Genomic DNA, 14,218 nt, shown 5'->3' on the forward strand with positions numbered 1-14,218 from the left:
TAGCTAGTACTTTACCATATAGAAAATGTACTAATAGCCTAGGGACAAGACCCCAAAGCATGTTAATATTCTGACCTGAGCAGTCCCTAGGAATAGAATCCCAGTCTGTGTCAGTCCAGCTTCCTCTGGGAAAGATCTTCCTCAATGACAGAGACCTAAATAATGTTTTGCTGGCAACACAAGCTACACAAATATTGTCACTGTCCTTTTTTGCATCTTTCACAGCCTGACAGAGCATGTTTCCTATAAACATTGCTATGGGAACTAAACTACGATAGTTCTCAGTTGAGAGAAACCCATGGTTCAAACGCCTTGTTTGCCAAGGACTTTATCCTTTCTAAGCCTGTTTTAAAATGTCTTCCTAGGGTGACAGTGAAAACCTGGTGAAAACTATGGGATTAACCTCTTCATCACAAAACCCACTCAATCCACTCAAGTAAACACTCTTCCCACCACATCTTTTCATTTCTGAAGCAGCTCTGACCTCTTGTGGCCAAATAGAGACTGAATGGGTCCCTTAACCAGGGCTGTAACAGGAGCAGGAAGGGGTGTGTGTATAGTGAGAAGGAAGAATTGGACCGGGCTTCAAAGAGCAGACAGTCCTACATTTAAATATCACATGGGCCTTTGTAACCTGCAATAGGACTGGCAGATTTGGTAGTGTATTATGAAGTTTTTTGTTTTATCCTGGTTCACAAACAGTGTTTGTGAGTGTATGATATGTCTGGGAAATCTGTCAGGGCAGAAGAAGACTCACTTGTGACCAGTGCTATATATCCAATAGCTAATAAAGGCACAGGAGAATCGTACAAGACAGATGGTGGACACACCGAGGTGGTCCTGACCATCTTCCACCCAAAAAAGTTCTTTTTACTGGTCTTTCTGCCGCCTTGCAGCTTTCCACTGCTGATTTATCCAAGTTACCACCCTAGCGGTAAAATGACCCAGGGGTTAGAAAAGTTGTTCATGTTCTGTCTGACTGATTTGCTGTGTGATCTATGTTAGGCCTCCTCCCTTTTCCACCATGCCTGTTTGTTTTCCTAAGTACTGTAAATGGAGAGTAACCAAAGTGATCAAGAAGGAGCGTCCCATCAAGGCAGGAGACATTGGTGGCTCATGGCAGAAGTTGCTTTATTCACTGCTTGCATAAGAAGGCTACACAAGGGTGGGTTCAAATTTGTTTCCAAACATAAAAAGAAGCAAACTGCTGCATGGCTAAATATAACCATGTAGCAAAGAGTTGACTCCTGCCAAATTGTTGAAAAATGCCTCAAGAAACATCACCGCTTGCACTGCTTTGGCCCCCCAAGCAGACAAGATTCCAAGGAGCTGGAAAGAAAACCGAGCCAATTTGTCACTTGGGTGTCAAAATTCAGCCTTGATGAAAATAGCTCTAGTGACACACTTCATACAATTCACCTAAAAGCTTGGCAGCTGTCGGCGCTCAAATCTCACTGCAAGCCATGAATGGAAATAAATGACTGCAATTTGCCCAATCTAGATTTCCCAGCTCAGTGGAGCAGGCTTCCATGTTACAACTGTGTCATCTGAAAATGGCCAGAAATCATTTGAAAGCAAGTGTGAATTCCACCCACAAATGCAAAGAATGTCATCAGAGTTCCACACCACTTTCACTATTAATGGCTGTCTTGTTTAAGTCAGTTAAGCCAATGATGTAAATATGTCCTCAGGTGAGCAACCAAGTACAGTACAAGTCTTTTTCTAAATACATAGTGTTCAGGTCTTTGGCAATGGTATACTTATGATGAGATAAATATGAACCCTGGGATCACATCATTGTTTCCTTCTTTGGCATTGTGGCACCATGTATTGTGGTGAATGTCAAGGGGTGGGTGGGAATCTAAGGACTACAATGTGTTTCAGGTTTGTCTGGCATTGTATGGTCTCTAAGGTTTGCATCACTTATGCATCTGATTCTCGAAACTGCTACTGAATTAGAAATGAATATTAGCTTATCCTGTAACAAAAATGGCTGTCTTGTTGCATTAGCACAGGGCTTTATTTTCTTCAAACCTTGTCAACAGAGTTTTTGCCAGGCTTGTGTGGTCACAGAGTGCGCTGCACATAAATACTTTCAACGCAAAAGAGAAAGGCAAAAAAGAAATGAGTCATGTAGCATCTAAAACACTAGCAAGTATATTATGGCATAAGGTTTCAGGAACCTAGATGCACTTCATCAAATGCATGAAATTATATCCTCTGCTAGCAGTTTACATACAGTGTATATGTACACATGTGGGTGCAAAGGAAACAAATATTCGGTTTATTTATTTAATTTTTTCTAACTTATTACAGTGGTACCTCAGGTTACATACGCTTCAGGTTACAGACTCCACTATCCCAGAAATAGTACCTCGGGTTAAGAACTTTGCTTCAGGATGAGAACATAAATCATGCTCCGGCAGCACAGCGGCAGCAGGAGGCCCCATTAGCTAAAGTGGTGCTTCAGGTTAAGAACAGACCTCCGGAACGAATTAAGTACTTAACCCAAAGTACCACTGTACTTTTATATACCACCTTTTTTCTTCCAAGTTGCTCAAGGTGGCGTACATGGTTCTCCTCCTCCCCATTTCATCCTCACCCTGTAAGGTAGGTTACTCTAAGAGATGGTGACTGGCCCAAGGTCACCCTGTGAGCTTCAGTTACACACAAAGCAACAAAGCTAGACTTTAGCTGCAACTCATATAAACAAGGTGAACTGCCTTGTACCAAGTCAGACTGTTTGTCCACCTACTTCTGTATAGTCTACTAGGATTGGCTGCTACACCATCTGCTACTACAGAGCCTTTTAACAGGATCCAGGGACTGAACCTGGGACGTTTTGTGTGTAAAGGAAGTGCTGTACCATGGAGAATTGGTTCCATCCCAAATCATCTTGTTGGTATGATATCAGTTTTGTTTCAGCCAGAATATGAACAGCAAGGAGGAGCAATCTAGCTGAGTTCACACATAACAACCTTGGTAGTTAAATATGGAACTAACACACCATTTTTGTCCCCAGACTGTTTTTGTGTCATTTTCTGTTTTACAGGGGTCATTTGCCCATTTCAGGGCAGTGCATTGAGAACTGGGCATCGAGACAGCTTCTGTCCGTGCCCACCTCATTTCCATTGCAGAAATAAATCAGCCACAAGCCAAATCACATTTCATCTAGCACTGACCGACAGCAAACTCGGAATGCGGAGAAGCATCTAGTCTCAGAAAGTAATTGTGCAGACAGTCTGTCCTCTCTAGGCTGTCTCGTTACAGGTTCAGAAAAGCACAGCGAGGGCTCTTCATAAAAGGATGACTCTGCAGAGGGCTCCAGCTCAGTTAAGCAGCAGGGCATAAGCTACATCAGAGCCAGGAGTCCAGGGTAAAGTTTTAAAGTCTCAAAATTAATAGCATTTCCCCAGACATTATGACTCATATTTTCAGTTTTCAAAGCCCTGGATTCATTTTTCATGCAGACAAGTCATTAGGTTTGCCCTAGGCCTGAGATGGCAGTGTCCAACCAGAACTTTGAGGTATAGGTGGTACATTAGAGTTGGAATATAGATTTTCCTGTTTTTCTTCAAAGTCATATATTCTGTTTCTACTTTAATATGACTGCTGATCTTTTTCTTCCTTCTAACACCATCAGGACAGAATACTGTACATAAAAGGCTGATAAACAAATAACCTTTTCTGACTGTACTGGCTTGGTCCTTTTTGGGCCAGTATCACCAAGTATCTGAGCATTTTCTTGTCGTGCTTTCAGTGACCTGCCACACTCCTTCTGTCCTTTTTCAGGGGACTGTCACACAGATGCCCCCAGGGATTTTTTGTTAGGCAATCATAAATTTTGGGCATGCTTCCAGAAATCTGAAGGAGAGTAAGAACATCTACTTGCACTTGATAAAAGAAACTGAAAGGTTTAGGATGGTTATATTTCCAAAGGTGTCAGCTTATGAATATAGCTTTTTCTTTAAGCCTGCATATAAGATCAGTGAAACTATGTGGCTGATTCCTTAATTGTCCAGGTCAGATATTAAAAGCTTGCTTCAGGAGCTGACCAAACAAAAAGCAAATAAAAGCACATCTAACTGTTACATGTTATATAACCTATTATAAATGTTTGCTTTCTGAGAAGTCTTGTTGTTCAATGTAGTAGGCAGCACACAGCACAAGCCTGTGCATATTTACTCAGAAGTAAGACTACTAAATCTAAAGGGCCGTAATCAAATAAATATTCATACAATCACTGCCTTTAAAGCTCCTGGAATATGAAAAGATAGAAATAAACATGCAATTCCTTTTTAGAAAGTCATCTGTTGAAAATCCATTTGTACTCACAACTGCCCAAGAGTCTATTATTATTTTCCAGCTAGGTAAACAACAGCAAGTTCGGTGGGTCTACTCTAAGTAAAACTGAGTACCACCCATGGAGTATTTAAATATGTAAATCAAACTGTTTCCCCTCTCCTTTTGATCAGTTATCAAACAAATGTTTGAAAGGCAGCACATTCTTATAATTCGTTGCTGTAATGAATTATGAAATATTGTGTGTGTGTCTGTGTGTGTGTTGCACCTTTCAGCTTTTGCTGGATTTCATAAAAATAAACACATAAGAAGCGGAGGGAAAAGCCCTCCTGTGAACTGCTGCGTCTTTGTGTTGCTTTGCAATCCTCCATGCATTTTTATTTACAACCCCTCTCCCCTTCGGCCTGCGTTTGCAGACAAAGGCAGACAAGAAACGCACTAAATAATACACAAGGTAAATAATGCAGGCATGAGGCAAGAAGCCCCTCCGCGGTGGGCGATGACGTAGCCGCTTCTCATCCCTTGACAGCGCAACTGAGGAAATCCCGCCTCCTTCCCAACGTCCATCACCCCCTCCTGAACTCTATGGCAACACGGGCCATGGTCCCTCGCTGGGGAAAAGGAAAAACAGGCCGCCTAGAAAGGCATTATACATGCCAGGAAGTCTCTATGGTTTCCCTGAAAGGCGCGCTGCGGAAGAGCCTGTTCCTCGTGCTTCCGGTTGATATTTGCGGCTGGAGGTGAGCGTTGCTCGTGGTGAGGTAGACATGCTGTCCAACTGGCGGGAGTTGATGGGCAGAGCAGCCCAGGCGGGGGGACGAGGGGAGAGGACAGGAGCTGCCGCCTGGGGGCTCTTCGCTCCCTCCGTGTGCGTGTACGAGAGGAGGGGGGTTCACACGGGCTGTGAGGAATGAGGGCGGTGCGAGGGTCAGGTTGGGAAGCAGTGAGCCGGCGGGATGGACGTTGCCCGTTTTAATTTTGAAAAACAAACAGAGCAGCAGCTCCTGTGCTGTCTTTTTGGGTCCATATTCCCACATTCCCTCACCTCAAGCAGTGGTCCTCTGCATTCAGGTCAGACATCCCCTAATGCAGGGAACCTCTGGACCTCCAGATGTTGCTGCACAGTAGCTTCCATCATCTCTGGCTATGGGCTGACTATCTGAAGGGCTCCCTGTCCCTGCTGCAGAGGGTTAGCGTCTGCTCTTGTCACAGCACTGATCTGTTAGGTGGGGCGCAAACCAGCTCACACTTATCTGCCCTTTTACTGCCAGGACTGCAGATGGACCTGACCACTGAAAAACTGAGCAGCGATCTAAAATACAGACTAAGTGTCAACCTTGTTGATAGTGTTTGAGTGTGTATGTGTACTAGAGTCCTTGGGTTCTGATCCTTTGTGTTTTCCAGCAGTGTCAAGGACAAATACTTGAATGTGTGATGGATCCTGTGAGGGCTCAGCAGCTGGCAGCTGAGTTGGAAGTGGAGATGATGGCTGATATGTACAACAGGTACCGACTAATCACAAGCGTGAAGGCACTCCTCAGTGGTGCTCATTTAAAAGAGCTATGAAAACAATAGAGCTATGAAAAGAATACGGGCACTGTATGCTGTGACTTGTGTTTTGCTTCTCAAAGTACCCCAGACTTTCCAAGATTATTCTCCCACAAAAATGTACTATTTTAGGACCTATACCTTACTAGACATTGTACAGAACATGTCATTAATGTATACCACCCTTCATCCAAAGATCACAGGGTGGTTCATAAAATAGAAACATAGGATAACATCATAGAATTGCCTTTTTAAAAAATCTGACCAAGGCTTCATGTGGTTGAATTGGGAAGCTTACAGGTAGGACATACAGGCAAAGCATCCTTCCCTGTTTTCTGTCTAGCAGCTGGTGCTCGCAGGGGTACTGTATTTGAACATAGAAGTTTTATTTAACCATAGTCGTTGAGAGATCTAGGTGTCATAACCTGGTGTCCATCATTGCATCTTGTGTCTGAGAATTCCTTATTGGGTAAAATACTTACGTTTGTCCACCCTGAACCTACTGTATGTTAGTTTCATTGGGTAACATTGAATTTCAGTATAATTAGAGATGGCAAAAGATTCCTCTGTTCAGTCAAAATTTGATAAGTCTCTACCATGTTCCACTTAGCTAAATTTAAAAACCCCAAATGCTCTAGTTGCTGCTTGCTAAGTGATCTAGCTGGCCCTGCACAGGGGAAATTATATCACAAATTAATGCTTTTATTGTGTTTTTATTATTATGCTCCATAAAATGTGTTCTTAATGTTGTATACTACCTGGGATCTTTTGATAAAGGGTGGTATTTAAATCGAATTAATAGTAATAATAATAGACAGACAGACAGACATGGTGGGGATTTCAACAATTGGTTAAAAATATGCTTTGCCACCTTTTTGTTTTTAAGCACCAACAATCTGCCTTAAATGGAACTGATTCCTTTTATACAGGCCCAGCTTATCCAAAGACATTCCCAAGGATCTGTCAAATCCAAAGCCCTCCTCCAGATGCCACCATTTCATGCATGCATTGAGACCACACAGCTGTTCCCTGTCTAGCTGGCCCTGTGCACATCAGAGAAAGCTACCTTGAAGTTCTTGACTTTAAGCCTCCTAGCTAGCAACCTAAATTTCTCTTTTAGGATCACACAAGTACTTTTCTCTGTGTCACTAGTGCCAACATGCACCATGGCCGTTGACTCCTCCCCAGCAGTGTCTGCCAGTTCACTCTACAATCTGCATAACAGTCACATACCCAGTTATCTATATCTCTAATGATTGAATCACCCGCGACCAGGATACCCCTGTCTCCACTTGGAGGTGTATCCTTTGCATGAGAGGATAACAGCTCATACCCCAGTGACTGGGTCATTCTAAGAGTTCATTTTCCTCTTGCTCAGAGTGGTGCACTCCTTCCCCTAGAGCAGGCATGTTCAAAGTCCATTTCGGGAGCCTAATCTGGCCTGCCGGTCAATTTAATAATTTAAAATTTAATCCGGCCCCCGTGGCAGTATATGTCATGGGGTAAAATTGTAAAAAAAGCTCAACAACTTTGGTCGGCCCTCATGCATGTTCACTTCATCAAATCTGGCCCTCTTTGAAAAAAGTTTGGGCACCCCTGCATAGAGAGTCGTTCTGTATGTCAGCAGAGGAGTTGTCACCTTGGGACACAGCTTGTCCCCAGAGGCTTTGTCCACCAACCTCTCTTGGCCTTATTTCAGGTCATCAAGGGAACAAACTGAGGACCAGGAGCTCATTTTACTAAGCACACATCCATTACTTTTATCCAAAAGGAAGATAGCTGTACGCGTGGCATTCTGTACAATTTATTGTTTGTTTACTTGGGAGCTTGGGACATGCTGAACTCACTCCTTGATGAGGCATCCACAGCTGCTGAACTCACTCCTTGATGAGGCATCCTCAGGGGCTCTCCTCTTGCTTGTGGACCAGGCTCCCTGGCTAGGTTTTTCCAGATTTATGTCCCTGGCTAGCTTTCCCCACTTGCTAACGCAGCTGGTTAGATCAGGAAGTTCTCATTTGAAAAACACCAAGTTGTAACACAACTGCTGGGCTTGTTCAAATTCCGGTGAGTAGGAATTTGGAAGGGGTGTGTGAATTTAGGTCATTTTAACACCCTGGGTATGGAGATTTTTTTTTTTTATCGGGGTGAGCAGTGATTAATTGGGGATTAACTTGCTGTGAAAGTTTGCTTTTAAAACTGAAAATAGCTTTTAACTGGTATATATGGTGCTGAAGCCAATTCTTTGACTTTTGCTTGTATGCTGCACTTAATAACTTTAAAGCAATCCTACACTGCACTTGTACTGTGGCTTTTTAAAGTGCAAATTACTGTAGTGCAAATTACTGTAGTTTTTAACTTGTAAGTTACACTCTAGCTTTGAAAACCTGAACTAGTTTTATTTAAACTGAACTGAAACTTTCAGCTGAATCTTGCCCTTGTGCATTAGCTTCTATACCAGGGGTAGGCAACCTAAGGTCCGGGGGCCGGATGCAGCCCAATCACCTTCTCAATCCGGCCCGCGGGCGGTCCAGGAATCAGCGTGTTTTTACATGAATAGAATGTGTCCTTTTATTTAAAGCGCATCTCTGGGTTATTTGTGGGGCAGAGGAATTCGTTCATTTCCCCCCCCCCCAAAAAAAAATAGTCCGGCCCACCACATGGTCTGAGGGATGGTGCACTGGGCCACGGCTGAAAAAGGTTGCTGACTCCTTTTTAACTGAAGTCTATACTAAGCTTGATCTAAAAGCTAAGCCTGCTTTTTAAAATCTAGGCTTACTCTTGTCACTAGTTTATTTTTGTTATTTATTTATGCATTAATTGTTTAAACAATTTGTATACTGCTTACCTACAATACTCTCTAAGCAGTTTAAAAAGAGACAATCCAAAAATAAGTATAAATTAGAACTATACAATCAAAACTACAATTAAAATGCCTGCTGGATTTTTTTTTTTTTAGTCCTCAGAGATTCAGTCAGGAAGGGGCCTGTATGACCTCAAGTGGAAGAAGTTCCATAAGATTGGGCCCACAATACTAATGGCAATACTGGTGGATACAAGCCTTGCATCTGAGCCTTAGGGAACCATTAACAGTGACTTCCCCAAAGTGACTTCCTCAGTGATTGGACAGGAATCTAAGCCAATAGATGGTCCTTAAGATATTCTGGACCAAAATGCTTAAGGGTTACTTTGTTGCAAGGGGAATCATAAATCTGAGGTTGATTTTATGTTGTTGTTTAATACCACTTCTCTAAAATTGAAATTTTATCTAGGTGTCTGGTATACTGTGGCCCTGCTTGAGTAGAGATGAAAGATAGGCTTCTACAGACTTACTACCGCTAGAATTTATAGCTCCTGAGTTCTAAGTTTTACAGGATTAAGCTTTTAGCACACAGTGGTCTTACTGTGTTGTTTAAACCAATGATTTATATAAAAGGATCGTACTTACCCTCTAGTTGCTCAGCTGTTTAATTTGCTTGTTGCCTTGACACTGGAGCAGAGACACTTTGTTGCAGGGAATCTTTTTCAGACACCAAATAAGGCAAAGGAGTCAAGCAGACACTGACTGCCACAGTCTTCGGCTGGAGGAAAAACATTTATTGAGATTTTTCTAGCCTGGAAGGCATGCAGTCTGGTCCTATGCACATTTATTTGAATGTTCGCTGGGGGCTTACACACAAGTAAGTGTGGAGGGACTGTAGCCTTGCAAACTGATTCCATGCATGTTTATTTGGATGTAGCAGCTTAGATGTTCCTGAAGCTGGTTGGCTACTCAGAAACACTCCTTGTCTACCTTAATGTACGTCTTAATCATTTCACTGTGAAGTGGACTGTGTGTCCCTGACAGAATGATTGCCTAGGGCTCAGTTGGTTAGTTTTTAAATGGGTATGACAATATCGTGTGTGTTTGTACAATTGGTTAGAATTGTAAACTGATATATTATGTTTGGGAAATAACTTGCAGCACATTCCTAACCATGTCTACTCAGAAACTAAACCCTATTGAATTTAATGGGTCTTACTCTCAGGTAAACAGGGTTAGAATTATAGCTTTAGAATCTTACACCTAATCTGCCGAAGAAATAGTCTAATTGACAGAAGTTGCCTGGAGTATGTGAAGGATGTCATTTGGGAGAGACAGTTGAAGGATGATGAGGGTTGTAAGAGAGACAGAGGAGGAGGAGGAGGAAGTTAGAGTGGTGATCAAGGGTTTATAGGGGAAAGTTGCCTGAGTGGAATTGTTTACAGGTAAGATTATGCAGACAGAAGATTTGAACTTGCTGCAGTAGAGAAATAGAGGTGTTTTAATAAATTTCTTTAATCCCAAAGTTCATGATGCTGATTGACATTCGGTAGTGGTTATTCTGTGAACCACCCTGAAACCTTGTGATGAAGGGCAGTATATGAATTTAGTAGATAATACATAAAATAATAATAGAGTTTTGCATTTGAATGCTTTGTGGGGTTTTTTGTGGGGGGGTTTACTAATACTATATCCTGGGGCAAAATTGGCAGCAGGCGAGTGAAGTGGTGCTGCCCATTTTTGCCAGAGTGTCAGGCAGATTAGGAAGTCCGGAACTGAGATAAACCAGGTTACTCTGTTCTGTGGAGTTACATACAGTTCCTAAGGGACACCAGGCAGCTGCTGGGTGACCTTGGGCTTGTCACACTTCTTTGAAGTCTCTCAGCCTCACTCACCTCACAGAGTGTTTGTTGTGGGGGAGGAAGGGAAAGGAGAATGTTAGCCGCTTTGAGACTCCTTCGGGTAGTGATAAAATGGGATATCAAATCCAAACTCTTCTTCCCTTCTTCTGCTTTGCACATGTTCAGAGCAGCAGAGGCAAGGCCATTGGTAGCCCCAAAAGTGGCATCTCCTGCTTGAAGTGGCAGGTTGCAGAACTTTGGCACTGACGAAAACACAGATAGATTTCTTTAGGATGACTGTGTTGGTGATCATTAGAATTTGGGTGGTGATAGGGGAGAAACATCATGGCTTTTTAGGCATTGATCGAGAGCTTTTAGGCAAGAACTGTGATGTGCTTGTTTTAGCTGAATATAAATAAAGCCGGTTCGGAACAGCCAAAAGATGGCCACTTCCTTCCGCTCACACTCTGTTCTTTCCTTGCTGTGCCCCAGAATGACCAATGCCTGCCATCGCAAATGCGTCCCTCCACATTACAAGGAGGCTGAGCTGTCCAAGGGAGAGTCCGTGTGCCTGGATCGCTGCGTCTCCAAGTATTTGGACATCCATGAGCGCATGGGCAAGAAGCTGACGGAGCTCTCAATGCAGGATGAGGAGCTGATGAAGAGGATGCAGCAGGGGGCTGGGCCAGCGTAACACCAACAAATACACGCGCACACTTTTGATAATGGACAACATGTGCTTACCACCCCCTTTCCCCTACTTTGTGCCTGGACTCTGTGTTGATCCCTCCTTTTGCCAATAAAATGTTGAACATTATATTATCTGTTAACAACCAGGTATGCTGGAGTTTTCATCCTTCCTTGCTAGGCCTGATGGAAGATGGGGGCAGCCTGTGATTCTCTTGCCAAGGGAGATCCTCTTCACCTGTGGGATCCTATAGAGCTTTCTTGTGCCAGCACATAAATCTGAAGGCTGCAGAGAGACTGAATGCCTTTTGGCACATCCCGTTCTTCTGGGTGAATTCACTTTCCTAAAAGCCAGTTTCACAGGTGGTTTTGGTGACTTCTTGCTGCTTTCTTGCAATGGCAGAACAGTGGTAGAAGCAGAGTTTATAATCTTTCTTATTTAGGCAATGCTTCAATTACAAGACGTGCTATTTAGACTAAAAGAGTTGAAATGTAGTCCAGTGTTTCCGACCATGGCCCCCTTCTGACCTGGTTTCCTTCCTGTGGCCTCCCCATGGCCGGGGACGGGGGGACGGGGCAGCAGCACCCAAATAAGTCAAAATCAATATAAATCTGAGGTTCTGCCCCCCCTAACAAAAATCCTGGCTATGCTCATGCCCCCCTCATGCCTCTCCGGTCGTACTGGTAGAAAGGGCCTATTTAAATGTTTTGTTTGTAAATAGAACATGTTTTATTTATAATTTTTATAATTTAAACAAAATACAATACATAAAATGATAGGAAGATAATGAAATGATGTTGAAGCAGAAAAACAGAATCATAGCGCTGGATAACCCCAAGGGTTATCTTTTTATTGCAACCCCCTGCAATGCAGGAAACTCAGCTAAAGCATCCATGGCAGATGGCCAGCCAACCTCTGCTTAGAAACCTCCAAGGAAAGAGATTCCACCACCTGAGGAAGATCCACCTTCCATGTATTATTAAAAGTTAACAACACTTATTTGACCCAAGTTATTTGACACAGAGGGGGAAACCTACAGATACAGTCCAAAAGGTGCACATGGAATTCTGTATATATGGGAGAGTTTTAAAATGCAAGTGGTCCTCACCAACCTGGTGCAAAAAGATATTGCCATCAGGAGGAGCCCTAGCTGCCTAGATAAAACACTATAGCCCCCCCCCCTTACCTGGGAGTAAGGCCCACTGAACTCAGTGCAGCTTTCTTCTGAGTAGACACTTAGTTATTTACTGGATGCCAGTCAGCAGCACCAGATGACCCCGATCAGCTAGGCCCTGTGGTGGATTTCACTCCACATCTTGCAGAGCTGAACTGACAGTGCCAACGGACCCTGCAACCCTCGGCAACATCCAAAGGCCCTGATCCACTAGGCGTTGGGATGGATTGGACTCTGCGCCTTGCAGAGTAAGGCCAGCACGTGGCAGCAACAAGCAGCTCTGGCTCACCCAGCCCTACCCATTGCCACCCCACCACTGCACTTAACTGACCTCTAGGGCTTGCCGACTAGAAGGTCGGCGGTCCGAATCCCTGCGACGGGGTGAGCTCCCGTTGCTCAGTCCCTGCTTCTGCCAAACTAGCAGTTCAAAAGCACGTCAAAGTGCAAGTACATAAATAGGTAAATGTGGGAAGGTAAATGGCATTTCCGTGAGCTGCTCTGGTTCACCAGAAGCAGCTTAGTCATGCTGGCCACATGACCCGGAAGCTGTACGCCGGCTCCCTTGGCCAATAAAGCGAGATGAGCGCCGTAGCCCCAGAGTCGGCCACAACTGGACCCAACGGTCAGGGGTCCCTTTACCTTTACCTGTGGCCCACTAGGCGTGTGCTATGGCCCCCCATTTACGCACTTTTCACCATATGGCCCCCGGTTGGGAAACACATATAGTCTATGCCCTGCTATTTGCAAGATCATCTGCCCATAACAGTGGGAGTGCAAGGGTGCCACATAATATTGTTAGCACAGAAAATCACTTCTGATTATTCAAGCAAGTCAGGAAAGCTATAGTGGAAGTCCAAAAATAAAAATCTGAAGTCACCTGCTGAGCTAACTGCAGAAATAATTCCTAGCCCTGTATTAGATGGTTCAGTGTCCTGAGTCTTCTTCAAAAGAAGTTTTGAGTAGAGTGTGATACACACATTACCTGGCAGGCTATGCATGTTAGCACAGTTAATTTAACTATGAAAAAATGAAATGAAATGAGCATTAGTTGTCACACTGCTGTTGGCAAGGCACCAGAAAGAAAGAAAGGGAAGCTGTCTGCAATTGCAGAAGGCAACCGCTAGAGGGAACTAAAGCCTGTAAGATTGTGATTTTGTTCATATTTATTTCCTTTTCTGTGCCTGCAGCAGTAAGGCACAGGGTTTCGCAGAAGTTCAAGGGTGATGCTGGTGAAGGGATAAGCGTGGGCGGCATCTGTGTCTCTGCCAAGAGCAGAATGTATGTCAATCTTAATAGGTGCACTCGGAGGAGAAGGCCATGCGGAAATTCTGACACTGGAAAACTGGATATGTGAGAAAAGAATAATAAATGGGTAAACTTCCAGCAGCCCTCACCATATTTGCTAAAACTTAGTTCTTTCGATGTGCTTGTTAAGCCACCTCCATTCTGGTGCTTTTCGTTGGGAGCCCTCAAGCCATTTCTCTGTACGATTTGAACTGGAGATCCGACCTCCCTTCCCTTTGATCCTTCTGCAAAGGAGAAGGCACGATGCTGTTTTTCATTAAACTCTCGCCCCTCCCTCTTCTAGCATGATTGTAACCAAATGGCCCGTGAAGAAGTGTTTTGTTTCTGGATTTAAACATTTGCTGTGTTTTTTCATTGTGGCCAGCTGGGGGCATTGCAAAACACGTGCCTTTTCTTTCTTTTTATTTTTTTTTTACCGACAGTGTGTGAGTAACAACTTTCAGGCACTCTTACTGCTATTTTTTTATGAGTATACCTCATAATTGGGCCCCTTTGATTTCTTACAGCCTCATTCTGCATTTTCTAATTAAATACCAGCTGTGTTTAGCCAAAGGGTGACT

The 14,218-nt window shown here is 43.6% G+C and overlaps 1 protein-coding gene across 4 annotated transcripts; it reads left to right on the forward strand.

Moving 5' to 3' along the window:
- The first annotated feature begins 4,898 nt into the window (after positions 1-4,898).
- Positions 4,899-11,308, forward strand: TIMM10 (translocase of inner mitochondrial membrane 10). Of its 4 annotated transcripts, none has more exons than XM_083742524.1 (3): positions 4,899-5,042; positions 5,707-5,807; positions 10,984-11,308. In XM_083742524.1, the coding sequence occupies exons 2-3, from the start codon at positions 5,737-5,739 to the stop codon at positions 11,183-11,185; spliced, it is 273 nt and encodes a 90-aa protein (XP_083598650.1). In that variant the 5' UTR covers positions 4,899-5,042; positions 5,707-5,736; the 3' UTR covers positions 11,186-11,308. The 4 variants fall into 4 exon arrangements, with proteins under 4 accessions (XP_083598650.1, XP_083598652.1, XP_083598651.1 ...); XM_083742526.1 differs by having other exon boundaries at positions 4,904-5,042; positions 5,710-5,807; XM_083742525.1 differs by having other exon boundaries at positions 5,042-5,176; positions 5,710-5,807.
- The last annotated feature ends 2,910 nt before the right edge of the window (positions 11,309-14,218 follow it).

Source organism: Podarcis gaigeae (genome assembly GCF_964106915.1).
Source record: "Podarcis gaigeae genome assembly, chromosome: 1".
Classification (NCBI taxonomy): Eukaryota; Metazoa; Chordata; class Lepidosauria; order Squamata; family Lacertidae; genus Podarcis; species Podarcis gaigeae.

What these genes read in the sequence shown, in the direction of transcription:
- TIMM10 (XM_083742524.1), top strand. Translation starts at nt 5,737, where the DNA reads ATGGATCCTGTGAGGGCTCAGCAGCTGGCAGCTGAGTTGGAAGTGGAG. An exon ending in ATGGCTGATATGTACAACAG is followed by an intron (nt 5,808 to 10,983) that starts GTACCGACTAAT and finishes GCTGTGCCCCAG; the next exon opens with AATGACCAATGCCTGCCATC.